General features: G+C 33.1%; 2 protein-coding genes across 3 annotated transcripts in view; both read right to left on the bottom strand.

The window, feature by feature from the left end:
- Positions 1–210: 210 nt before the first annotated feature.
- Positions 211–5,237, bottom strand: LOC132733505 (putative ammonium transporter 1; the record flags this gene model as incomplete). The annotated part of the gene is made up of 5 exons (XM_060720156.1): positions 5,108–5,237; positions 4,190–4,668; positions 1,858–1,947; positions 792–1,019; positions 211–308 (listed from the first exon to the last, which is right to left on the bottom strand). Coding segments are annotated over exons 2-5 (477 nt in total), but the record flags the coding sequence as incomplete, so codon positions are not given.
- Positions 5,238–10,488: 5,251 nt separating this feature from the next.
- The window catches only part of LOC132733506 (putative ammonium transporter 1), a 31,764-nt gene continuing 20,267 nt past the window's right edge, over positions 10,489–21,985 (bottom strand). For both annotated transcript variants that reach the window (XM_060720158.1, XM_060720157.1), the window contains exons 6-12: positions 20,369–20,602; positions 14,546–14,684; positions 14,158–14,252; positions 13,484–13,610; positions 12,879–12,995; positions 11,811–11,828; positions 10,489–11,048 (exon numbers count right to left, since the gene is read on the bottom strand). In XM_060720158.1, coding sequence (XP_060576141.1) covers positions 10,738–11,048; positions 11,811–11,828; positions 12,879–12,995; positions 13,484–13,610; positions 14,158–14,252; positions 14,546–14,684; positions 20,369–20,602 — 1,041 coding nt within the window. In that variant the 3' untranslated portion in view covers positions 10,489–10,737. The remainder of the gene's footprint in view (positions 11,049–11,810; positions 11,829–12,878; positions 12,996–13,483; positions 13,611–14,157; positions 14,253–14,545; positions 14,685–20,368; positions 20,603–21,985) is intronic.

Below are 21,985 nucleotides of genomic sequence, written 5' to 3'. Positions count from 1 at the left end.
GTTTGGCTGATTTACTTGCGCATCCAAAAAGCTATTTCGAAACCAGTTTTTTTATAGCATACTTTTATAAAAGACAAGCCTTAAATCACCCTTTCACGTCTTTAACATCTGCAAAAGCTCTCGGACTGCATGATAGGACTTCACATGCACCAAAGTGCTTCTGCAGAATGTGAATGCAAGAAAAAAGGTATATTAACTATCTTGATTTACCGTGTATCCTAGTCTGCCAATATCTCCACCATAATCTATACCTTTAACTAGAAATCCACCACCCCATTGCCAATGCGTGACTACTGGGTATATGATACCTGCAAGAGACTTTACCGGTTTTTTTTCACGTAAAATAGTCGGCCCTACTTTTATATATAATAGTATATATAATTATCGGCCTAACTGTACCTTAAATTATTGACATTATCTTTTCTCGTGTAATAGACTTTGTCTTTTACACTTCACAATCTACGCATAGGATCCTTGTTCTTTACGAAAAATAAATTAAACCATAAATCTCAATACACAAAGACAATAACAATTTATGTTGTCATTCAACAATTTATGTTCTGAAGTGGTTTAAAAATATTTGTTTGTTTAACCAATTTAAAGATACAAGCTGCATATCTAGATTGCACAGTTCACACTACTTTTTAATAAAGATATGACAAATAAGTATTCAATTTACGTATTACAGTGTTAAAAAAATACACGGAATCACGTGAACTTTCACGGAATAACACGAAATTTCACGGAATAACGCGGAATGTACCGAAGACATAAAAAAACTTGTTACGAACCTGTAATAAAGAAGCTGTAGATTAAGTAAGCCGAGAACTCACACCTCTCAGCTACCGAACCGGAAACAATGGTGGCAGTTGTGGCAGCGAACGAATATTGGAAGAAGAAATTAGCATACCCTGTGTCCGGGAGTCCTTTTAGAGCAAAGTTCGAGTAGCCAATAAAATCGTTACCTTCTCCATAGGCGAATGCATACCCAAATAGCCAATAAGCAATGCCAGATATAACTGAAAAATGATAAGTCACAAAAATAAAGGTACATTTTGTATTTTGTCATAATTTAACTTCAAAATCTTACCTTAAATTTTCATTAGTTCAGTTTCTATTTTTTGTTGTTGTTTATTGGGAAAACAAAAATATTTCAGTGATAATACATAGGAAAAGTGCAGCATATATGTAACTCATTCATTAATTATATGATAAACTCATTTATTAAAAAAATCTGTTATAAAATTTCTGATAAACTAGTTTATGAGATTCGGTTAAACTCGTTTATGAAATTTCTGAATAACTCGGGTATGAAATAGCTGAATGAAACGTTAATAAAATTTCTGATTAGGATGGTTATGAAAAATCTGATTCACTAACTTCTCAAATGTCTGATTAAGTCATTTATGAAATATTAGAGTAACTCGTTAATGAAATGAGCCGTGCCATGACAAAACCAACATAATGGGTTTTGCGACCAGCATGGATCCAGACCAGCCTGCGCATCCGTGCAGTCTGATCAGGATCCATGCTGTTCGCCTACCAACCCTATTACAAGTAGAGAAACTGATAACGAACAGCATGGATCCTAATCAGACTGCGCGGATGCGTCTGGACCCATGCTGGTCGCAAGCGCACTATATAATGGTTTTGTCGTGACGCGGCTCAAATATCTGCTTTGTACGAAAATACGAAAAACAAAATCAAGCTATTAGTCTGATTATCTTATTATTATTGATGTTGAACTTTTAAGGTAAAAAAAGAAATGGTATTGACACTTCTCAGCCTCCATAGTTTACAGAAGAAATGGGAATATGTTGTGACGAGGTTGCAGAAAATATTTGGAAAATATCTTACATGAATCTAGGACATTCTTTAACAGAATGTTGGTTGTGTTTTTACTGCGAACTGAACCACATTCATAAAAGGCAAAACCACATTGCATAACTGAAAAGAAAACGCAAATACTTTTAAGGTAATTTGAGCAAAATATAAATTTAGTCTGAAAGGTTGTATTAATAAACATGCGACTTTATCTATAAATGGACAAATTATGACCGAAAAAAACATATCACATTTATGTAACATTATGGGTTTTTTATTCAGCATTAAATTTTAAGCGAGTATTATTTTAATGATAATGCACCTGTGTTTAAAAAGGAAATATTGCATATGTTTTATAATGTTTGAGGTAAAGATGTTATTCAAGCTCAAGCAGGTACAAAAAAATCTTTGAAGTGCTTCAAATGGAATAAGGAGTCGAACTGTTAGTGAAAGTGTGAAAGAGCAAAAAGATTCAGAATTCATCATTTGACATCTTTTATAATTGAAAGTTCGACTATGCGAACACAAAACTCCCTGTCAACGTCGATTAAAATTTGCATTTATTGTTATCAAAATTACATATCTTAGTGTCATAATAAAAAGAAAATAAACCGGTGACGGGAATGGATAATAAACATGAACATATCCCAAAAAATTGACGCATGAATTAAGACTTAAAGTTTCAAAAGCAATAATCTAAAATATGAGCTGTTTCATTACATTCCTTTACTTTTATTCACCATATAAAAGCAGTACAAAGTTTTGTAAAAAAGAAAGAAAAAAGATTACAAGTATTAAAATCATAATGCATGGTTGAAATGAAAATATATTTAACTTCACAAACTAAGATGCTATCAGAAGCCAATGTAATTTAGGTACTTAACGTATTTGAAAAGATGCTGTAAGATTAAATCAGTCATATATGTTTTTACCCTCAAGTGTCAGAATTACAAAAACGAAAGACACAATTTATATTGAATAGACTTAGCGTTACTCTGAGATGACAACAAAAGAAAAAAACAAACAAGAGCACCGCTTGGCGGAGTATTATATGCCCGAAAGTGTTTTTTTTATATTAAGGATGAAGCATTTGTAAGACATTACATAAATTTAATAAAGTAATACCTCATTCCAATAGCAATCCTCCAATAAAGTTTGAATATTGTGGGCCAAAAAGAAATTAAGTTATGCTCCGGAAACTGTTTTCAGTTTTAAAGTAATAGTGACCTTGACCTTTGACATTGTGACCCCAAAATCAATAGGGGTATTCTACCCGATATGGACAATCATCCTATGAAGTTTGAATACTGTGGGCCAAATAGACCTTAAGTTATGCTCCGGAAACTGTTTTCAGTTTTAAAGTTATAGTGACCTTGACCTTTGACCGTGCGACCACAAAATCAATAGGGGTCTTCTACCCAATATGGACAATCATCCTATGAAGTTTGAATATTGTGGGCCAAATGGAACTTAAGTTATGCTCCGGAAACTGTTTTCAGTTTTAAGGTAATAGTGACCTTGACCTTTGACCTTGTTACCCCAAAGTCAATAGGGGTCTTCTACCCAATATGGACAATCATCCTAAGAAGTTTGAATGTTGTGGGCCAAATGAAACTTACGTTATGCTCCGGAAACTGTTTTCAGTTTTAAGGTGATAGTGACCTTGACCTTTGACATTGTGACCCCAAAATCAATAGGGGTCTTCTACCCAATATGGGCAATCATCCTATGAAGTTTGAATGTTGTGGGCCAAATGGAACTTAAGTTATTCTCCGGAAACCAAATTGCTAACGGACGGACGGACAGACGGACGGATAGACAGACAGACAGACAGATGGACGGACGGACTCCAGGGGGTATAACATAATATGCCCGAAATTCTTTCGGGCATATAAAAAGCAACAAACAAAACAGCAACAAACAAAAAAGCAACAAATGAAAAAGCAACAAAAAACAAAAGTGATAGATAAAAAGGTTAATAACAACGATTTGAGGCCTTCAAAGCCATTTGATATTATATTAAAAAGGCGAACATTGGCAATACTATACGAGCAATGTATGGTTGGTTTACCTTTAAGGGACTCCAACGAATAAATTGCTAACTTCGCTTTCCCAGAATGACTATTCAAATTGTGAAAAATGACCCAAAATTGTATAACGTTGCAGCGCTTTTCGCTCAAATCGTATTAATAATAGCAATAAAAATACAATTTTCAATGTATTTTTAGATAAATTTCGTAGTTATCTTCTAATTATCTTTCTGTTTTAAGTGATCCTGCTAATTTATGTCAGAAATTCATTTTTAGGCTTTTGGACCTCAGTGGAGTTCCTTTAAGGCCTGGAAATAGAAGAAAATATAACTTACACATTACTATCATTCCCATTAGAACTAGAAACATCTGATCTATCTCATCTTCCAGCGCCATCTTTAGATATCTTATGTCGGCAAAAGTATGTCAGCCGTTAGCTTTAAACTTCGTGAACACGTGATTGGTCACCTTTAACTTAAACTTTCTATATGTTTTTGTCGACCTTCACCTCAAAGCTCAAGCTTGGATTGTTAACAGATTTGACCACCTTAAAACTTCAACTTTCTATACGCGTCTGTCGACCTTCACCTCTTGCTACACAGGTTTGATCACCTTAAAACTTTTGTTTTCTATACGCGTCTGTCGACCTTCACCTCTTGCTACACAGGTTTGACCACCTTAAACTTCAAAATTCTATATGTTTTTACACTTTGAGAGTTTTCACGAGTGTCTATGCCTCAGATAAATTTTTTTTGCTCGAGTACGTCTTAAAACATTGTGATTCGTTCTTATGAATAATTCTTTAGTATCAATGCTGAAAAAATAGAACAAATGGCTTTATAACACTGACAAAAATGAGGAAGTTTAAAACAAAAAAACTTATATACAAATAAATTATCATGAAGCATTAAAAGGAAAGAATTAAAGAAAACAAACAAACAAACTAGCAAACAAACACACAAAAACGCGGATTATAATCAATTATGTTATAAGTTTTGACCAATAATGTTTAGTTTTAATTATCCAAGGGCTATAACTCCATCCACTTTAATTTCGTGAGAATTATGAGTTCGAGACGAGATCTAGTGGTGCTAATTTTCGTTTAAGATGAAATAAACACTTAAAATCAACAAATTCGTACAAACACAAACTATGCATGCATGCTTATACATTTACTACTGTATCTTATAAAAAGTGTTTTCTGTCCATAAAAATATATAAAAAAATGAATAAAAAATATATATCTACTTTACCTTTTTACGCCATTTCATACTTGTATACCTACGCGGTCAATGAGAAATCCATGAAATAGTACACGCGCACTAATACATGAATGTTACAGTTAGAAACACCAATCAAAGTTATGCAAAATTATGTGAGCTGAGTATGCACTTTTTTTCTATATAAAGAAACATCACACTCACTGTAAAGATTATATAGGTTTCAAGTCATGCATGGACTATTGAAAGTGCTCATTTAAATGAAGTTTTCATACGCATATACATGTACATTTGTATAATATATATACAGTAAAGCGGGAACAATCTGTACATTATTTGATTTAACCGAATCTATTTGATACGGTCTATAGCTTTTAAAAGTAAAACTATAATTACCATTTTTTTAAACACAACAAATTAATTATCTATTAAGTTAAAGGCCCATAAAGCCTAAATAATAATAAATATTTTTTATAGGCCAAAAGCTTTTTAATTCCAGTTTCATCACAGTTTCAGAAAAAAACGCATTGCCATAAAGCTAGCATTTTTTAAATACACGTCAGATATATATAATAAACGAGATGTGATCATTTTCACTTGTACATCGCATGACCTCAGCCAATCAAAATGGTGAATTTAATACCACATGATGACAGAATGGAGACCAATCTGATTAAAATTAGCTCTAAATAACGCTCCGCTTTTAGATCTGACGGTGAACAAATACAAAATCATTTGTAGTGACCTTTCACAGAGCCAATCATAGTTTTAAAAGCGGTGCGGTTTCTAATTTCAATTCTGGGAAAACCAATACTGAGTAGGTAATTTTCACGATTTCGAGAACAAACAAGGCGTTGTTCATATAGCCGACAGGTAAACTGGCAAAACAATATTGCCCATAAAAAACTGACTCTATTATCACAAGTAAATTTGTTAAAATTACTTTAAACATTTTTTTTCTAACAAAAATCAACCATTTGTCTAACGTTCACCGATAACAGTATTTTGAAATGTAAAATCCGGTTTGAATCCGAATTATCATCAGATTTACATGATTCTGATCTAGCCAGATTGGAATGGAGACAAAAAAGAAAGAAAAGAAAAAGGTGCGCACACGGGGAACCCAATATTTTTTACCAGGTTACCCATAATATAGAATTAAAGTACATTATCTTCATATTTCTCAAAAGTGAATATGTTTTACTGTAACGTGTTAATTGTACAATAATGATGGTGTATAGCTCTAAATGTTGATTAATATATAATGCTATATGGAACGCACGCCATAGCTGTCTCATGTTATTACATATCTTTTTATCTTGCCCAGAAAGCGTCTTATTATGTCAGATATAAGCGTTGTAATGTCATTGTAATTTGTCGACTTGTCTAAACATTGCCTTATTATACCTAACAGTAGTCATATCTCTTTAAAATGTGATGTTGACTTGTGTAAACATTGTTTAATTATTTCAAACAGTAGTGTTTTCATGTCAAAAATGTCGTTTTGGCTTGTCTAAAATGTGTCATATTATGTCAACTAGTCGCGCTATTTGGTCAAATTGTGGAGCTGTTTTTTCAAAAGACTGTCTGGTCATTTGAAACAGTAGTGTTCTCTTGTCAAAATTTGGTGTTGACTTGTAAAAGCACAGCTTTATTTTATCAAACTGCCATGTTATTTTGTCAAAATACGGTGTTTAAATGCCTAAACATGGTCTAATTGTGTCAAACAACTGTGTTAATTTGCCAACCAACACTACTGAATTGTCTTTTTATATCAAATATTCGAATTATCTTGCCGAAATGGGGTGTTGACTGGACTAAATCATGCCTTATTATGATAAACTGTATGCTATTTTGTCAAAAAGCAGTTTTGACTCGTAAAAACTCAGTCTTATAATGTCAAAAAATTGCGGTATCTTGTCGAAATGTGGTAATGACTTGTCTAAACTCTTTCTTATAATGTAAAACAGAAGTGTTATATTGTCGAAATTTGATGTTTTCTTGTAAAAAAAGAAAGTCTTATTATGTCTTATTATTGTTTAAATTTCTTCAAATTAAGTTCTGTTTTGAGTGCTGTCTGATTTTGCTAAACTGTCCCGTTATCTTTTTTGCTCTATCTTTTATCGCTCCGCGCGGGCTCTGGTCACGTGATACTAAATTTTGAGACAGGATAACACGATTATCTGACATAATGAGACGGCATTTAGACATGTTAACGTCATAAACTGGCAAGTCAACGATACTGTATTACATAATGTGTTTCAACAAGTAAACACCACATTTGAAAAGGAAAAAAGATACTTCGCCATAAAAGGACGATGTTTAGTAAAAATAACACCGAACCTTGACAAAATAAAATGACACTTTGACAAAAAGATATTAATTTTAGACAAGTCATCACCACGTTTCGACAAGATGATATTACTATTTGACATAATAAGACGAATATAGACAAGTTGAATCTGCATTTGGACATGACAATTTGACAAATTGAAATAGCGTTTTAACAGTTCATAACCATAATTGGTAAAGATACCACCATTATTTCACATAATAAGACGGTGTTTAGGGGTTAACATAAAGTTTGGATAAAATAGCATGGCAATCTGAGAAAATAAGGCAGTGTTTAGACATGTCAATACCATCTTTCGACAAGTCAACAATACTGTTTGACATAATAAAATAACGTTTACACAAACAAACACAATTTATTGGCAAGTCAACATTAGTTTTTCACATAATAAGTATATTTTAGACAGGATAACAACAGTTTTAGACAAGACAGCATGATGTTTTGGCACAATAAGACAGAATAACACCACCTCATACAAAGCAACAAAACAGTTTGACAAAACAGATCAGCACTCAGCCAGGTCAATATAACGGTTGAACAAGATATCACTAGTAGCTGACATAATAAAACATGAGTTTGACAAGTTGACACCAAGTTCCGACAAGATAACACTACTGTTTCACATAATAAGACAATTTATAGACAAATTACCACCACAGTTGGACAAGACTGCATGCTATTTTGACATAAAAGACATAAGACATTCTTTAAGCAAGCACCGAATTTGAACACAATGACATGGCAGTCTGACAAAATGTGTCGGTGTTTAGACAAGTCAATATCACATTTGGACAAGACAAAATGACAGTATAACATAATACAACAGTGTCATAACATACCAGGATCACATCTTGACAAGATGACACCAACTTCCGACAAGATAACACAACTGTTTCACATGATTAGACAATTTCAAGACAATTCAACACCACATTTAATCAAGTCTTTGTTCAGACATAATGAAATGTTACTTCGAAAAGATAGCGTGCATGTTGGACATATTAATACTTCCATTCGGCATGTTAACACCGGATTTGCACATAACATGACGTTTTGAAATAATAAGACAGTGTTGTGACAAGTCAGCACTACGTTTTGACAAGATAAAATGAATATTTGACCTAATAAGACTTCGTTAAGACAGGTTCCCATAAAATGTTGGCAAGCCAACACTTCTATTATACATAATAAGACGCTTTTAGGGAAAAATAAAACGAAATATAACAACATGAGGCAGCTATGGCGTTCCATAATGCTACATCTTGTTTGTTTGTTTGTTTGTTTCATTTTACGCCTTTTCCCAACAGTATTTCAGTCATATAGGCGGATAGTTTCCTAACCATCGTTCCTGGAGAGTCACACCAGTACTAGACTACCTTCCTCCGCGCCAAACTACCAAAGCATCTCCCGGGGATCGAACCCATGCCAGAGAGGTAACTGGATTAAAACAGTACCAATTTATTGGTTATATGCTTACTTAGTAGGGATACACACTTTAATGAAGGCATGGTGTTGGTCATGGACGCAGGTGATTAAGAATAATAGTTTGTTCTAAAGTAAACCTGACAGCACTGTTATAAAATGGCTCAATTTTATCAATTTTTTTCTTAGGATAAGGTCTCGACACAGTGGAAGAATATTCTAAAGTAGGTCTAACTAAAGATTTACAAGATGTCTTCTTGTAATCAAGTATGACACTTTTTTTGACTGACACTTTTTTTATGTTACTGTTGGTTTAAACATATTTATTTAAGCTCGATTGCGAAACAATGTCTTGCAACTTATATTAATCACTTTCGAGTCCGAGGAACCACCCAGTACTGGTGTCTTATGAAGAAACATGGTCGTGAACCAATAGGGCTCGAACGCATGATCTCTAAATGGAGAGGCAGACACATTAACCACTAGGCTACCGCTCCCCTTAATGTTACTGTTATTGTCTTTGCTGATCAGGAGAGAACAAAAATGATTTCAATCCTTCAATAAGCACATGCACCTTGGTTGACAGTTAAGAGATAAAAGAATTGTTGTTTAAGATCTCTTAAAGCGGCAAGTAATATGCTTGAGAAAGGCATTCTTCCATTTCTGTTCTCATTAAGCAAGATTATCTAAGCCTTCCTGTAATGGTAGAGCTAATAACCACTCGCAAAAAGACGGCAATTTGACTTGACAGTGCTTTGTAGGTCAGCAATAAAAAACGATAATATAAGGGGTCCAATGACAGATCCCTGTCTTATGGTTTGAGTTTGACATTTGGAACGAATAATTGGAAACTTGAACGTTGAACGAGATACCTATGACAAACTGATCTTTTAAAAAGGAATCCTGTTTGGTTTGCAAAAAGATGAAAACTCATGAAAAAATCAGCTTGTGTGTACATATTGAACATGTTCTTATGTGGTATTTACCTCCCTTAAAACGTCCCAGAAATATTTATCTATACTGAACGATTGGACACGGTGTCATCGTTCTAGTATTTTTAAGATTTGACTGGAAGTGAAAATTTCCCTTCTGTTTCTGTACAATATATGATATATGCTAGAAAATGGCAAAACCGTATACAAATTTTTGATAGGAATGAGATTTATATTATGCACCTGGGGAAACTTGTGCGCAGCATTTCAGAGTTTTCAGGCACTCTGTTGTCCAGAATATTTTTTTCTTTTTTGTAAAAAATGATCTCAGATTGAAAAGCGTGACAACGTTTTTCACTCAAATCGGGCTAAAATAACACTAAAATACGATTTCAATTCATTCTGAGTATGTTACTTAGACATCTATAGCATATCTTTCTGTTTTAAATATCACAGTTGATCTATGTAGAAAATTCAAATTTTATGATTTTAGGCTTTAGACCTCAGTGGAGTTCCTATTAAATAACAGTTAAGTACTCGGTATTGTACATATGGCCTTCTGGAGGTGGGTGACTAAAGATTACAAATTTAATGCTTATATGATAAGATATATATGACAAAGAGATATCATAGACTGGCCGGACCAAAAAAAAAGAAGAGAAAATTGAATGAAGGAAACAAATGTATTTTAAACAATAACGCAATGAAACATGTTACGTAACTTTATTACATGAGTATAGGATACATCTTACAGATATGGATAAACTATATATCAAAAATGTAAAAAAACAAGTTGTGGAGAAATAATAAATTTTCAAAATCATTATTCGCATTGTGTTTCTATTCCAAAACAATGTAGCTTCTGATATCAATTTTCTGATATTTTTGTTCTGAAAAGATATGTAATATATAAAATATCAGTGTAGACAATTGTTACAACGATGGTCATTGATCACCTAATGATATCTAAATGATTCCCGCGGTATAGGCTGGACCACATAGTATGGTTGCTGATTACCGCTGTAGTATCTAGGCTGTTGGACATAACCCCGAGGGACAGGCTCTTGAAAGTAAACAGGTTCCTGGATTTGCATAGGTTGAGCCGGTTGAACAGGCACACGTCTTTCTTGTACATGTGCCCTCTCGGGTACGTAATTTGCGGAAGGTGCTCCTCCATTTTGCTCCAGTTGATGAATTTGCCTTTTAACTTCCGGGCTTTCATATGGACCTTGATCTGCCACCTCTTCGTATCCAGAATTTACGTTACCTGAAATTTATTCAGTGGTTAATTATAGTTTGAAATCTTTGTCTGTTAGCTGCAACAAATTGCGCCCATGCGACCAGTGCAGACCAAGATCAGCCGTCACTTCTAGGCAGTCTGGTCATTGTCTGCAATGTTCGCTTAATTGAAATGAGCCGCGTCATGACAAAACCAACATAAAGGGTTTGCGACCAGCATGGATCCAGACCAGCCTGCGCATCCGCGCAGTCTGATCAGGATCCATGCTGTTCGCTTATAAACCCTATAAAATGTAGAGAAACTGATAGCGAACAGCATGGATCCGGATCAGACTGCGCGGATGCGCAGGCTGGTCTTGATCCATGCTTGTCGCAAACCCATTATGTTGGTTTTGTCGTGACACGGCTCAAAGATTCCTAAGAATTGATTACGTTCTTAAGTCATTTATAAAAGATGGACACGTCCATTTACGATGTGGTAAGCATAAATTATCGTATTCCGTTTATTAATTTCTGAAATGATACTTTTTTCGTTTTAATGTGTACTTGGCGATTTATAACTTACTCTTAGTCATATATCATTTAAAATGTACGGACAGTCTTGAAGATGTACATGTACGCACATAAAACTCGTGGCGAAATTTAATTAACTGGTATTCTATACAATTAAAGTTTGAAAATAAGTCCGTTAACAATTCTGTTTTAACTTATGTTTATACTGTTTTGTCACTTGTATTTCTGAGTTTTGGCTAGATATTTCCTTTCCAAAAATTAATTTTAACATACGTACCATTCATTTTCTCGAAAGCTGAAAGATAAAATCAACTTATTTTAATAGAAAGAAGAAAAAAAAGAAAAAAGTCTGTGTACCAGATTATTTGCTACACAATGAACAAACTTAACCTGTGGTTTCAAAGCTTCGTAACATCAAGTTTGATATATTAATAAACATGAAAAAATATATCTGGAATCACATACAAAAAGTTGAAAAAAACTCTTTTACCAGTTTTAAAAATCTTGTCATGTTTAAACTTATTTGAGCACAAACTTCTTTCCCCTCTTACTTAAACAGGTTTATGCTCTTTTCTAGTCAAGTTTTATGTAATTTCTATTCAAGTTTTGTGTAATTGCTACTCAAGTTTTGTGTAATTTCTATTCAAGTTTTGTGTAATTGCTACTCAAGTTTTGTGTAATTTCTATTCAAGTTTTGTATAATTGCTAGTCAAGTTTTGTGTAATTTCTATTCAAGTTTTGTGTAATTGCTAGTTAAGTTTTGTGTAATTGCTAGTCATGTTTTGTGTAATTTTTATTCAAGTTTTGTGTAATTGCTAGTCAAGTTTTATGTTTATTTCTAGTCAAGTTTTAAGTTAACTTCAAGTCAAATTTTGTGTAATTTCTACTCAATTTTTGTGTTAATTTCTAGTCAATAGTTATGTATTTTCTAGTCAAATTTCATGTAATTTTCTAGTCAAGTTTTGTTTAATTTCAAGTCAAGTTTTTTGTAATTTCTAGTCAATTTTTTTTTGTAATTACCACTCATGTTTTGTGAAATTTCTAGTCAAATTTTGTGTAATATCTATTCAAGTTTTATGTAATTTTCTAGCCAAGTTTTGTGTAATAGAAACAAGGTAAAATAAAAGAACGTATAAAAAGAATTGAAAACAACTTTCTATTCTGAGAAATTAGTGATATGACCTGTATTAGAAGAACACCTTTTTAATGTACAATTTAACAATCATACTGTATTACATGTTTTTTTTGTCCAAAGGGAAAATCCCTCAACAACGACTACCTCTGGAATTTTGAAAGACTAGTTCTTAGACTAGAGATATGACTAATGATGAAGACATTTGCATACCTTGTGTAACTTTAACTGGTCCGCTCTTGTCAAAGATCTGAAGAATGTTTTCGATATGACCGTGTCCGTAAGCCTCTACTGGATAAGCCGGCTCATTATGCTTCGGTATATCCAACCCTGTAATGTGAAATTTTTTATATTAGTCTGGCAAGAGTGAGAGTGAGAAAGAAGATCTTGTTTGTTGATGTTTGTTGATCAACATGTTGTTAATGTTACTACGATCTTTTATTATATACTTATAAGTAAAGTAATGAAATTTTTTAATGAAATAAAATGCGTTTTTTCACGGTTAAATTTTATTTTTCAGAGCAGTGATATATATTTTTTCGTATTTTCACTGGTGTCTCGCCAGACTACTTTCTTTTCAATTCAGCCAGTTCACAATCAATTCAGCTAGTTCACATTTAAGGGGAAGACTATCAAAAAAGGAAGAGAAAAATGTATATAAAGTACAGACAAAACAAGTTTTTCCTTTAATTACAGGATTCATCCAATACACAAAATTTAAGGGTGAAATCTTAAAAAAGAGAAAATGATATGTACAAACTGAAAAACAAGTTACAAAACATGAATATATTATTTTTATTCACATTAACAATACTTACCTCGGTGTTCTATGTCCTCGGGTACCCTCAGAACCTTAAGTAATCGCAGAATTCCAAACACAATAAGACTCATGACTGCAGCCCAGGCAGTGATTGCCGCCAGACCTGCCAACTGCCAAGCGAAAAACTGAAGAATGGTTAACAACAGTATATGAGCCGCGTTACGACAAAACCAACAAAGTTCGTTTGCGACCAGCATGGATCCAGACCAGCCTGCGCATCCGCGCAGTCTGATCAGGATCCATGCTGTTCGCTTACCAACCCTTTTACAAGTAAAGAAACTGATAGCGAACAGCATGGATCCTGATCAGACTGCGCGGATGCGAAGGCTGGTCTGGATCCATGCTGGTCGCAAACCCATTATGTTGGTTTTGTCGTGACACGGCTCATATAATTAAAACAGTTAAAATCTAATTTACATTTTGAATTGATATGATTGTGTGTTTCAACCAGGCTAACATTGTTAAAATCATTTCTTTTGTGTATTAAATTTCATGATTTGTTGTTTTTTTCTCTCGCAAAGACTATTTGCGTCATTTTCATACTTAGAGAGTGCTGCGTATCGCATACGTGTACAAATATATCACATAAAAAATGCCGAGAACTTAACAAACAAATGAAAGAATCATGTACAAGATTATCCATATATATTACAATTTTAAATTAATACTGACCATTCCCGAACGCTTGTCCCAATTGTAAAATATTCCATCCTCTTTATGGAAAAAAGCAAGGGCAATAACTCCCCACGACCCGCCACCAAAATGTACTGAAAAAAGTTTTAAAAAAGGGGAATAATTGTTACAGTATTCATTTATCAGTAGCTGTTGTTACTTCCCTTTATTAATGGTTAAATTTCTAAATCAACTATATTTGCCTTTTGGTTTCTTATCAGAAAGTGCAGACACGTTAAGGTAGATTTATTTCTTTTATACCTTATCATGTTTGTAAAATGTTAAAAAAATTTGTATTCATTCTTTCACTAAAAAGATGGCCAATACTTTCGTTTTGTTGGCATATTAATTAATAGTAACAATAATCAATTTCCGGCCAGAACCTTACCAGCAACAGCATCAAGAGGGTCATCAATCTTTAAAGACCTCACAATCCATGACCACAAATGGAAGGATATACCGGAAATGCAACCTATTGCACATGCGCCGTATGTGTACATGACGTTACATCCTGCGCAGGCAGCAACCTGGAAGTGTGAGTAATGTTTGTGTCAAATTATACATCAAATTTTACCTTTTTAGTACAAAAATGATCTTATCCAGTCTTGTTTCACAATATGACAAAAAAATGTTATTTTGAAACGAATGGTTGCATTCTTGCATAAATAAACGTCTACAAATATTTACTTAATATTCATATATTTGTATAACATTCTTTTGAAATGCTCATTCACAAGTAATTTACGTTTTTAATTATCAAAATGTCAATCATATTCGTGTTAACATTCCAAACGTTTGATGATATGAAATTCTAAGTTATGATCTTATTCGGTTTGTTGAGGTTTTTAGTGCAGAAAAAACAAGAAGTATCTTTTTAAAAGATCCACGGCCGAAGTATAACTGTTTAACATGCAAAATTATGTTATTTTTAAGTTTTCTATACAAAAAGAAATGCTAGCATTGCTTGCATAACAATGACATGATTATTTCTTGTAGCTATTAAGAAAATAGACCATTTTATAAACATTGAAATTATATTAAAGCATACCGATATTGATGATTTTTCAAAGAAGAACAACTTTTATATAAGGTGTCCTTTTTACTTGTTTCCCGTTTGACTTTATGGATTTTTTTTATCATTTACAAATTAACATAATATTTGTGCTAAAGAACTATCCTCATTCCTGTACATTTTATTTTATAGTGACAAAACTATCCCTTACATTTTATCATAAAGTTATCCTTAAAGATATACTATGCTCATCTTTGGGTAAAATATTTTTATCTTAGAAATGTATTGAAATCCATGAAATTCTTACTGAATATGTTGAATTTGAATAAAATAATGAATAAACTATATAAATATGGGAAGCTGTGTAACACCGCAAAACGTCCGTACCGCAAAACGTACGCGTGTGGACGTTTTGCGGCTCATATCGTACACATGTGGACGTTTTGCGGTGCATATTGTACTTGGTACGTTTTGCGGCGAGAGTGTGCCTTTGCGCCGCATATCGTCCATTTTTTCTGTATTAAAATATATTCATTATAAACGTTACTTTTATTGGTTCTGTCACTTTCATATTGTTTCAGGTAAAGATATGAAGAAATAAACTTCCAAGTGCCATATTTTTGTGATCCTATATAATTCTGACTTTTTTTTATTTTTAAAAAAGAAAAAGAAATATGCTTAAGCCGAGGATGTTTTTCGAATAGATTTTTTTATGAAATGAAACCAAGCAGCAGCACCAGAGATATAAAAACGATGATATTGAAATAAATGTAATCTTATAGACATACAGAAAAGGACGGCTATACGGACGGACGAACCGGAGATTGGACTAAGTGAATGACAAAAATATTAAAATTAAGCTTTGCCTTGTACAAAAGCTTTTCATATAATTGCATCAAGAAGTGGTAATGACTTTTTGTGTTCTTGTTGACTATGGAGGTTTGGTTCTATCGTTCATTTAACGGGGGATGAATGAGGGCTTTTGACAGCGTAGTCATATTTGAGCGAGAGAGCTATATTGTCATGGAGATGGGACCTTTAAGTCGCCTAGTCATAATTGAGCAAGATAGCTTTTGTCGCGGGGGGGGGGGGGGCGGAGGTGGGGATGAGGTTGCTTTTAGCCGCCAGGTCATATTTGAGAGAGAGAGAGAGAGAGAGAGAGAGAGAGAGAGAGAGAGAGAGAGAGAGAGCTTGCTTTTGTTGAGGCAGGGTGATTTTAGCCGCCTTGTCATATCTGAGTGAGCGAGCTATTGTTGTGATGGGGGAGGGGCTTTAGCCGCCTAGTCATATTTGAGCAAGAGTGCAACTCGTTTTGTTTGAATGCCATAATGTAATTTTATAATTGAACAATGTAATTTTATATTTGAACAAAGCAAAAGGTCATGGTGGCTTTATATCGCCCACCTGCCTATAAAGGCTCCACATGACAAGGGTAGATAACATTGAATTTTACAAATTAAAAGCAAGTACATTTCATGTACTTGGTCAGAATCTGGGTAACTGATATCAGTACCCAATTCTACGTCTGAAATGGTCATCAATATCCAAATATATGTAAATGACAAAGATGTGGTAATTTAAGCAAAATTCAATAGTGACCTTGAGGTCAAGGTCATTTCAATGTCAATATTATAGTTGAATTATTCAAGATGTCCGTCCTGTCATAAGTGTATGAATGACATCTGATCATGATAACAAAGAAATAGCAGTTTTATCACAATTCAATAATTTGACTTTAAATTATGTCTTTATTTTTTTTATTCAAAGGCAAATAACTCTTGACATATTCAGTCATTTTAGCTCATAAATAAACTTGATCGAGACTTATTGTTATACATATTCTGTATAAAAAAATAAGAATGGAGAAGAAACGAAAGCAAGGTGAAATAAAGTGCGTTTTTTGTTGTTTTTTTTTTTTTTCGTTAGATTTAGCCTATAATCTAACTTTGATGAGATTTTTATGGTCATAGATATTCTGTTGAAAATTGTCAATATTGAAGAAGAAATGAAAGCGTTGGAGTGGTAACAATGTGAAATAGACCAGATATTGTAATTCAAGGGCAGATAACTCTAGACATATTGCTTAGGGTATGTGGATGCTAGAGTTGTTACAAGCTAAATTTGGACGGACAGACAGACAGGTGAACTAAAATTAACACTCAATAACACCTGATAATAACTGGTCAAAATTAACGAAAATTATATAAACTTTAAAATATGGACATTTTGCGGCAGGACCATGCCTATTTGCCGCAAAAAGTACGTCAGAAAAATGTGGACGATATGCGCCGCAAAACGTTCATATACGTACGTTTTTCGGTACGGACGTTTTGCGGTGTTACAAAGCTGCATTCCCTATTACAAGTCGAGTAAAGGTGGTCTTTTCTTTAAAAAAAACTGCCATTTTTTTTAATGACACTATATATTCATATTGTGACCACCAATTGTGTTTAGAGTTCAAAACATAACAAATTTACTTTAAATGAAGTCGAAACATGTTTATTTCATACATAGAAAAAGACTGTGTAGCACTTATTAATATTTTGAAAAATTAACTCTGAGCATAGTATATCTTAAAGTTCTATTTTAAAATGGTAAGAACTACCGTTCACATGTTTTTAGAATGGTTAGAACTGGCCTTAACTTTTTATTTCAGAATGACCAATTAGACTCACAGATTTCAGTTTTTAATTTAAAATGACCAAAGAAAATTCTTCTTATATTCAGTTCTTCCCTGTTAATTTCACAGGAAGTCAAACTGATAACAGACGGACTTCGTCCGAAAAATGTGAATGAAAATGAAAAGGTATTTTCTGTGTTATTTGTTGATGTGCATTGAAAATACTCTTAAGGGGGAATCAGGTAGAAAAAAGATTTAAGTTGTCAAGAGTTAATACTGTTTATATTGATGCTTTGCATTCATATTAGAGTCCATTTTGTTGAGTAACATCTAAACGATACTTTTCTATTGTATTATCATTTTTTGAATTAGGTCAATCCACTTTAATGAGTATTTTATCCGGCTGGCATGTTGGAATAGTAAAATATCCATAAAACTTTCCTAGATCTAACAACATAACAATTGCAAGATGTTTACTCTAGTTTCATTAAGCAAAAATTTATATTTACTTAAATATAAAACTTAAATCTTTTTAATTGATGTAAGCCGCTTACAGGCGACGCGCTTACAGGAGAGGGCTCCGAGATAATGTTGCCCTTTAGTTTATTGTGAAGACATGTATATGTATGATTTGTGTGTGTCTATGTGTGTGTGTATGTAATGAAATAAATTAAAACTAAATTTAATAAGTAAAAAGTTTTAGTTAATATGTAAGTTTATGTCAACAAAGTGACATCCTGACTTTTTTTTTCATAAAACCTACCAAGCTATTACATTTGTACTTTCAATTGAGGAGGACGATCAGTATTTTAGATAAATCACTTAAGATGATAATATCAGATCTTACATATACGAGCTTATATTTTAACCATTTATAATATGTCTAATGTTCTATAATTTTTATTTGTCTAAAATACTTTTTACACTAAAATTATCTGATCTGGCCCAGGCAAAATTTACGTCAATATTAAGTGATGCACGAATCATATATACGCCATCAAAAGCTTTTAATGTTGAAACTAAATTTATCCATGCATTTAATTTGAAAATAAAATCAGTCACACAATAAAAATACGGTCAAACTTGAGTTAAAGATCCTCACTAAATCAAAACCATTTCTAACTAACTGGTCATTTCTCTGCATCAGCCAATTGTAATCCCAGGGTCCCATCCCCGGGGCAGGGCGGAGGGAAGAAGCGCAAATAGGCAGATATCTAAATTTCCGTCTGCTCTTAAACTGTGGGGTCAAAATAAATAAAAAAGGGGGTTAAATATCCCATTCAAAACATGTTTTGATTGAAACTATGATCATTCATGTAAATAGGTGAAAGTTTTTTTTTAACTTCCTATGCATTATCATTTTTAGTATTTTTGATCTTATTGAATCAAAATGAAAAGTTTTTTTTTGTTATTCGCAAACATAAGTTTATTTAATGTTAAGCCATCTATGTAATAAAACAGAATAAAAATAACAAAATTAACGGGTTTTTTTCATTTCTTGTAAAAACTAGAACTCTGCAAGTCGGGTGTGTCGCCTTGTGAAAAATATAGTTTAAGAGAAATGGCAAAGACAAAAATGAAATTTGAAAATCAATAAAGGGCAATAACTCAAAAAATAAGAAATGCAGATCTGGAGTTTCTGCGCACTGCACTTCTTATCAATAAAATCTATCATCCTATTAAGTTTCAAGTCTAAAGCTTTTATAATTTATGAGAAATGGCCTGGACAAAAATAAAGTATAAAAATTAACAAAGGGCAATAACTCAAAAATAAGAAATGCAGATCAGCAGTTTCTGTGCACTGCACTTCTTATCAATAAGATCTATCATCCTATTAAGTTTCAAGTCTAAAGCTTTTATACTTTATGAGAAATAGCCTGGACAAAAATAAAGTATGAAAATTAACAAAGGGCAATAACTCAAAAAATAAGAAATGCAGAGTACCAGTGCTTGTGCACTGCACTTTTTCTTAATGAGATCTATCATCCTATGAAGTTTCAAGTACTTTTGGAGAAATGGCCTGGACAAAAATAAAGTATGAAAATAAACAAAGGGCAATAACTCAAAAAATAAGAAATGCAGAGTACCAGTTCTTGTGCACTGCACTTCTTCTTTATGAGAGCTATCGTCCAATGAAGTTTCAAGTCCATAGATTTTATACTTAAGGAGAAATGGCCCGGACAAAAATAAAGTATGAAAATAAACAAAGGGCAATAACTCAAAAAATAAGAAATACAGAGTACTGGTCCTTATGCACTGCACTTCGGGTCATTATGAGAAGCATACGAAGTTTGAAGTCAATCCGACTTATAATGACTGACTTATGCTCCGGACAAGCTTTAAGGGACGCCGACACCGACAACGACGCCGACGACGACACCGACAACGACGACGACAACGACGCCGCCGCCGAAAACAGTAACCCCTCTATGTCGCCTTTTTCAAGGCGACACAAAAACCATATGTATTACAAATATAAGAATGTTAAAAGAAGGGCGTATGCAAACAAATGAGGTATAATATAAACTGATGTTGACCATGCATTTAACATTGTAACAGCTCAATTTTATGAAACTCACCATCCCAGTGAGGGCCCCGTTGATGGTGATAAGAAGACTCCAACTTCTGTTTCCAAACAAAGGAGATCTGTTGATGATGAGGGAAGAGAAGGCGGCAAATGACGCTGAAATTATTGTGTTCACCACTGACAAACTGATGGCGGCCCCGTCACCAGGATTTGAAATACTCGTCTGCGATCCGCCGTTGAAAGCAAGAAATCCGAAAAATAGGATGAAACCACCCAAAGCGGCAATCTGAAGTAAAAAAAGGGTTACTCTCTTAAATATATTTTTTCTTGTTATGAAGTATTTTCAGTTTCGTCATATGAATTTGTTTTTCACGTGAATTTAATGATGCGTTACATTTTATAAATATATTTATGAACATAAAACTTCTAAATACGATAATGAGGTAAATATTTAGTAAAAGCGACTTCCTGAATTAAGATTATGTGCCATTACATATTGTATAAAATAAAACTAATAAGTGTATACAATTAATATTTTGCAGGGATGTTGGGGATGATAACCTATGTCTGATTTTATTGCATAATGTTTGACCGTAATAAATCCACTAATGTAACCCTTGTTTATTACTATGGGCGAGGTGTTTTAAGATATACTATTCTCATTCTTCAATAAAATATTTTACCCTACAGAAATTTATTGAAATCTATGAAATTATGTCTGAATATGTCTGATTTGAATAAAAGAATGAATAAAATATGTATGGGAACCTGCGTTTTCTGTTACGGGACAAGAAAATTTGGCCTTTTGTTTAAAACAAAACAAACCATGCCAGTTCTTTTTAATAACAATATATATTCATATTGTGACCACCTATAATATGTATAACCTTATACATAACATAATTTTATCTACTTTGTGTGAAGTCAAAACATGTTTATTTTATGTTTACAAGGAGGCTTTGTAGCAGTTATCAATATTTTCTAATATCAAATTTGAGCATAAGTGTTTGACTATCAATAAATGATTGAACACACATATTATAATTATCCTTTATCTAATATTACCTAAATATAAAACTGTTAAAACTATAAAAACAATCAGAGACAAGACTACGTTACATTTTGAACAAGAAGTCTCTTAAAAAAACCACACATGGGCCACGCTGTCCTGTTTGCTCAATTGTTAAAACACTGCTCTGGCAGTGCATTCAAACTTACGGCTCGAGAAAAGTTACGGATAGAACTGGCTCAAAGGAATTTTGATTCGGTAAACTTAGCCACTCTCCGTAAGTTTGAGATGACAAAATGTGGGTTTCTGTCGTCTGCTTCAACAGATAAGCCTTTTAAAAATAAAAAAGGTCGCAGGAAGTAAAGTCCGACGGGATGTGACGGTCATATGCGATCTTACGATGCGTGTGTCACCTTAAATGACAAAACCTTTTAAAACCCCTATTTAAACTTAATAAACGAGATGAAAAAAACTTACATATTAACCAAAGTAGCTAGAGGTTAATGAACTCCGGGTTTAAACATTTCGATCATATAAACATGTAAACTTTTAACAAAAACTAATGGATAAGGAAATTTGAAACCTGCCATAACAAAGTAATCTGATTTTCTTAAAAGAAAAACAACCTTTTTATACTATATAAAATATACGAATTCTCAT

This window comes from Ruditapes philippinarum, unplaced genomic scaffold (genome assembly GCF_026571515.1).
Source record: "Ruditapes philippinarum isolate M1 unplaced genomic scaffold, ASM2657151v2 ctg10034_1_1_1_1, whole genome shotgun sequence".
Lineage (NCBI taxonomy): Eukaryota > Metazoa > Mollusca > Bivalvia > Venerida > Veneridae > Ruditapes > Ruditapes philippinarum.
The sequence above is the reverse complement of the archived record's forward strand: the minus strand, read 5'-3'. Positions and strand labels throughout refer to the sequence as shown.